The sequence below is a fragment of the Tyto alba genome, unplaced genomic scaffold (genome assembly GCF_018691265.1).
Source record: "Tyto alba isolate M040663 unplaced genomic scaffold, T.alba_DEE_v4.0 Super-Scaffold_9, whole genome shotgun sequence".
NCBI classification, from domain to species: Eukaryota; Metazoa; Chordata; class Aves; order Strigiformes; family Tytonidae; genus Tyto; species Tyto alba.
The window spans coordinates 27186886-27192885 of NW_024881330.1; the positions used below are offsets into that span (position 1 = coordinate 27186886).

General features: G+C 39.9%; 1 protein-coding gene across 8 annotated transcripts in view; it reads left to right on the forward strand.

Moving 5' to 3' along the window:
* The window catches only part of RUNX1T1 (RUNX1 partner transcriptional co-repressor 1), a 117408-nt gene that overhangs the window by 64872 nt on the left and 46536 nt on the right, over window positions 1-6000 (forward strand). For all 8 annotated transcript variants that reach the window (XM_032987897.2, XM_032987903.2, XM_032987906.2 and 5 more), the window contains 2 exons: window positions 2988-3229; window positions 4938-5027. In XM_032987897.2, coding sequence (XP_032843788.1) covers window positions 2988-3229; window positions 4938-5027 — 332 coding nt within the window. The remainder of the gene's footprint in view (window positions 1-2987; window positions 3230-4937; window positions 5028-6000) is intronic.

The window sequence follows — 6000 nt, forward strand, 5'->3', positions numbered from 1 at the left end:
AGAATGTGTTTACATTTCACATTTTAAATAAAACATTTTTAGAACAGTAGAATACATATGCCTAAACAGAATGAAGGCAGCATCTTCTATTTGTCTTGCCTATGTCTGTATAGTCCCTTTCTGTCTGTTAAATGCCTTACTTAAAATTCACCTCTATGCAGAAGGCCAGCTGGAGGCCTTTGTACTACTTATCCCAGGGAACCTTGTTCTGACAATTTACATCAAACTTAAACAGTGAGGAGGGTTTGTGCCAGCTATTTGCATAAACTCAAATTTAACCCAGTGACCCTGATCCTGCAAAGATTTGTCTGGTTTGCTTAACTCCAGAACCTGAATCATGCTAGGAGCTGCTCTGGTCTAAATTGTTTCTAGGCTTTAGCAGAATGTGGCTCTTAAAGATTAAGCTTTCCAGTGTGATCTACTTTGCACAGTTCAGGGTAATCCTTGACAATCATGAAAGAAATAGGACAATATTCTTCTTTAATCACTCTTATAATCCTCAGTGCTTTCATAAGATTTCTGGATGTTTGTTTGTTTGATTGGGTTCAGCACTTTGGAAAGTGTGTGAACTATAGTTGGCTTTTTGGGGCTGTTTATGTGAAAACTAAAAGTCTCAAAAGGTCTAATTTTAATTGACTTCTACCCTGCCAGTTCTCTGGAGTTTGGCCTTAGCGGTTCCCGCTTGTACAGTAAACAGTCACTTCTGTTGGAGTGTCTGTTACATTCGTTACTACTACTGTGGGAATGCCTGTAGGCCAGGGAGATCATCCTTATCTTCTGGTCAAGAGTATGCTTGTTTTCTTTGGTTTAAATGATTAAAAACTCTTGACATATATTAATTTGAAATTTTAAATGCTACATTAATAACATGGGTTTGTTTTAGAAATGACGTAGATATTTTCCAATTGGCAAATTCAGACTTTATAAAGAAAGAGATAAGATCATTAGTATGGGGTGGGCTATTTAAAAAAACCCCAAAGTTTTAGGGAAGCTGCATTTGGGGAGTATTATCTATATGTCTTTAGTTGTGGGAGAAATTTTACCTGCCTTTCTCCTCCTCCTATCTATCCTAGGAAATGAACTCTGCTGTTCTTTGCTTTATTGACCATAGCCCCAGGACCTTCTGTCTAGAGCAGCCCCTTAGCAGTGATGGAGGTGTTGGGTGGTGTCAGGCTAGAGCAGGACATGTTCTTATTCCTCCCTGTCCTCATTTACTAAGTTCATGGTATGATGACTTTCGGCTATGCAAGTTTCTTTCAATCATGATGTATTTATTTACTCAGATCTCTCAGTCTACTGCAGTGCTCGGAGCATGGCTTGAAGCTGCACGTGGAGCTGAACTTGCTGAGGCCAGCTTCTTTCTATTTCTGCTTTCCCTGTTTCTTGTTCTCCCTAGCCCACGCAGCTAGAATAGGCAACCAAAACCTAGGATAAAATACAATCAGAAACTAGATAGCCATTCATATACCTTTTTCTGTAGTACCTCCAGAAAGTCTCGTCAGTCACTAGGGCAAAAGCTCCTTCAAAAGTATTGTGGTAGTGATTTAAGTCTGGTAATAGGGTAGTGATTTGAATCTAGGAATAGGTGTCCACCATCAAAAAGGACTTGCTGTCTAAAAGTATAGATGACTGATGAAGAAAGTGACAAAGAGAAAGGGATGTTTGGCTTCAGAGAGGCTGGTCGTTAAGAAGCATGGAAAGTTCTTTAAGTTGCAAGCTCACCACAGATATGCTTTTAAATAGGAAGCAATTTAGAGTAAAACTCCTATACATTTTTGACTGTAGACCAGTTTCTGATTTTTGATGTGTTTTGGGATGGGTTCTGAGTGACTTCCCAAAAAGAAATCCGCAAATTTCTCCAGGGCAATGGCCAGCTGAGCACAGCTGCTACTGGGTGCAGTCGCATGCTGCATGCCCACACCTGCCAGTGCACTGGTACATTTGTATTTCTAGGGAGCCATCCTTTTTCTTGCTATTCACTGTCATTTTGGCGAGTCAGACTCAAACAACCTCAACAGAGTGTGTTTGACTGTTGCTGTTCCAAGTAACCTGGGTGGAAAAGGATGTCCTCAGTTTGATTCTCTGTTCTCTTCTGGAGTATGGATAAGAATCAAACTGAAATTGCTGCCAAAAACTGTCTGTTGTTGTCTTCAGTATGTCTGCATGAATCCTGTTGCCATAAATTTTGAACACTTAGTACTTTAGATAGTTATTCTCACAGCAACTTTGCAGCAGGAGGGAGATGCTTTCTTATCCTATGCAGAGATATGGTATTGGCACATGAAAGCTGAGTGATTTGCTCGTGGTTTCTGAGAAGTCTTCTGAAGTCTAGCTTCATGCCCTAGCTGCAAGGCTTCAGGCCACAGTGAGCATGGCACCATTTGTACCTGCACAAACAACTTCGTGTGCTCCATATGTTAGCAGCTAGAAAATCTGTATCAGAAAAAATAACCTTCTCATTGGGTGGTGTAAGGTTAAAACGTGAAAGTCCTGTTTTATAAACACAGCTGTCAGTTGTGTGTACAAAACACAAGTAAAAATATTCAGAGATAAACTGAGGCTTTGTGAAATATGTCTGCGCATTTTTTTCTACCCCAAAGAGCAATTTTTTTGGTCTTCAATCATACATGCACTCATGCTCTTTCTCTCTCTGTTTCCCCCTGTCTTTTTTAAAAATCCTCTGACAAAAGGCTGGTATTTGAATGATGGTTTTCAGGTCCAGGAGCATTCTGAGGGGCCTGTGTAAGAGGCAGCTGCTGTTACTTCCAGTCCATACACTGTTCACTACCAGCTACTGGGAAATAAATATAAACAACAGAGTGTTGCTCTAACAAAAGGCTAATTATCTTTGATTGTGCAACTTAATTATTTTTGAGGTCAAGCACAGAAAATGTAAGCTGATGGATTTCCCCCTCTGTCTTCTTTCTCCCTCTCTCTCTTCCCCCCACCCCCTCTATTTTATCCTCCCTTCTCTCTTTTTCTTTCAGTAACCAATGGCACTAGCCATTCACCAACAGCGTTAAATGGAGCTCCATCTCCTCCTAATGGCTTTAGCAATGGGCCATCCTCTTCCTCTTCCTCTTCTCTGGCTAACCAGCAGTTACCGCCAGCTTGTGGAGCTAGGCAACTCAGCAAACTGAAGAGATTTCTTACAACCTTACAGCAGTTTGGCAATGACATTTCACCAGAGATTGGGGAGAGAGTGCGTACCCTTGTGCTAGGACTTGTGGTAAGCAAAAAACCAAAGTATATAATAACTATGATTTTTTTTCTCTCCTTTTACCTCTTTTACGCTTGACATGTTTATTATATGAACGGGTAGGTCATGTACGCTGCACATACCATACTTTTAAGGATACCAAAGATGCAAGAAGGAAGTGCTGGCTCTTGCTGCTGGTGCTAACATTAGTAACTCGACTGGCCAGTCCAAGTGGAGCTATTACCCACCAGATACAGGCTTGACTCTTTTTGCCAGTATAGTAGTATGCTGTAATGGTGTGAAAGGGGGGTTGTTCTAGACGGGTAGCACCCCTAATGTAGACATACCTTGAATTATATAATGCAGTAAAATATGGTTTGGCTTGCCTGGTTTAGTTGGCTGGGGAGAGTGCCCTACATATTTAATGGCAGAACACTGGTTAAAAGGATGAGATGAATATATATTTGCACTGCAGTTACGCAGAGGAAAGCCTTTTCTCAGTATTCATTGAACCCAACAATGAGGAGCCAGACAGTACATTGCTGCTACTTAACCCACCTTATTTATAAGGTTATCTTTATGTGATTATATGGCTGAATGAAAATTTCAGCTTTTTCTTATCTACGTCTGTCAAGTTGGACTGCTTTTTTCACAGGCAAACTGTTGTGAATCTGGCCCAGAACTCTTCTCATTCCTAGTAAAGTCCTCTCTCAGCCAGACATTGTTGTCTCCCATGTATCTCCTTCAGCAATAAGTAGATGTACCAGGAAAAATGCAGTTATGGTGCTCTAATTTACATCTGTTCTGAGCAGCTGCAGTTGCCATTGACTTAATTTGGAGGAATGACTGCCAGCACTGTTTAGTACTAGGGCTTAGATGTCCTCCGCTTGTACCTTCACAAAACCCTACCTGACTTCAGTTGAGTCCATGTCAAAAGAAAGTGTAATGTAGGCAGTGTAACTTCAGCAAGTCCTACTCTCCATTTTCTTCCATAGCCAATGTGGTTTTATGTGGTTTAATGTGGTTTTGCTTGTCTCATGGTTCCCTGTGGAAAGGGGAACCAGTAAAGAAACTGAAGACAGCTTTGGGAGCATCTACCTGCCCTTGGTTTTCAGATCAAAAGTGCTTGCCCACTGTCAATTACAGTTGATTTCTACCTTCATCTGAGCTCTGAGGAGCAAATTAACATCTTTTCCTTGGTCCACATATCACATTATTTCCTTGGACAACCCCATGCAACATGTGGTCCTCAGCTGAAAAGTAATGACTTTTCTACATAGCCTAGAACATAGTAAACAAACCTCTTTATAAGTACAAGAGGCAAAGTGCAGTTTTCCTCCTCAAACAAAGAGGATGTGCCTTTTTTTGTGTGTGCATATTTATTACCACTTCTGCACTGAGAACAAAATTACAAGAGGCTCCAATAGAAAATTAAAAAAAAAAAAAATGTTGAGAAAATCAGCTTAAACTGATGTTTGAAATGTGAAAGCATTTCCATGCCTAGCACCTGAGAGCTTAAACTGTACTCTAAGCAACAGGCGCTGACTGTCTGAGATGCTGGTGGTTTCCTTTGAGTATTTTAATAAGGTAATAATTTAATATGTGGCATGCTTTTCTTTATCCTCTTATCAATATCAAGAACGAGTTATTAAGCAATTTCAGAGTGATTTGGTTACTGTTTCTCTTGCTAAGTGTTTTCATTATTTTGTCACCAAGACAGAATTTTTTTTCTCAACAGAATTCTACTTTGACAATTGAAGAATTTCATTCCAAACTGCAAGAAGCTACTAACTTCCCACTGCGACCTTTTGTCATCCCATTTTTAAAGGTATTGCACAGTTCAGTGATCTGGAAAGTATTTCAAACCATATTGTTGCTAGGTCACAGATGTGTGTTACACTTTTTCTTTTTAAGAGAGTCAGGAAAATGAATAACGTTTAAGGGCTTCTTTCCATAGCTTAGTGCATGGAACTGCATTTGAGTGGATGGTTCAGGGACCATTTGCGGCTATTGACAGGAACTGTTGATTTCCTAATTCTATAATCACTATTGTTTGTTTTATATTTTTAGTTTGTAGGTATAGAAGCTTTTACAAACTAAGTCTTGAGGCTTGGTTATAAATATAATAATGTCATGTGCTTGTAAAAAGCTAGAGTTTTGCAAACTTTGCGTGATTCACCGTAAGGGGATGTTAGGAATTCTTGTTCTAGCCCTTTTCTAAAGTACTGCTGATTGTTACACTCTGCCATACAAGGAAAAGACTAATTATTTCTTGTGATTCCAGCCACCAGTACAAATGTGGTGTCTTAAGAAGGCTGGTGACTGTGTCCACTGGTTTATGTTTATGCGTTATGGTTTTATTAGAAATTAAAGATAAAATCTCATCTGAAGCCAATTAATAAAATAAAATGCACAATGTGCAAAATAGGAATCAGGGAAGCAAAATCTTCTTTGAAGTCAGGAAGTTATTCTGCCTCTCACCTGTCAGTAGCTGCCTCCTCTGAACTGCCGTGATCTCTGAACAGCCCAGGTTGCCTTCTCAGAGCATGTTGTATTCTGTTTTGGTTTTGCTGTGGAGATGAATTTTCCCAGAGATATGGTATTTATTGTTCCCGTATCTTTTTTTTCTTCCCTTTGTCAGTGTGTGGGTGGACATTTTGCATTATTTTAGTCAGTGTGTATAAGTGTTCGTATCTATTCTGTTGTCCTGAAGCACTAGTATCCTCAATGGGTTTGCTTTCATGTTTTTCCCCTTCTTAGCTGGCTGTGTCAGATGGGCTCTGTGCAGATAGTATAGCTGT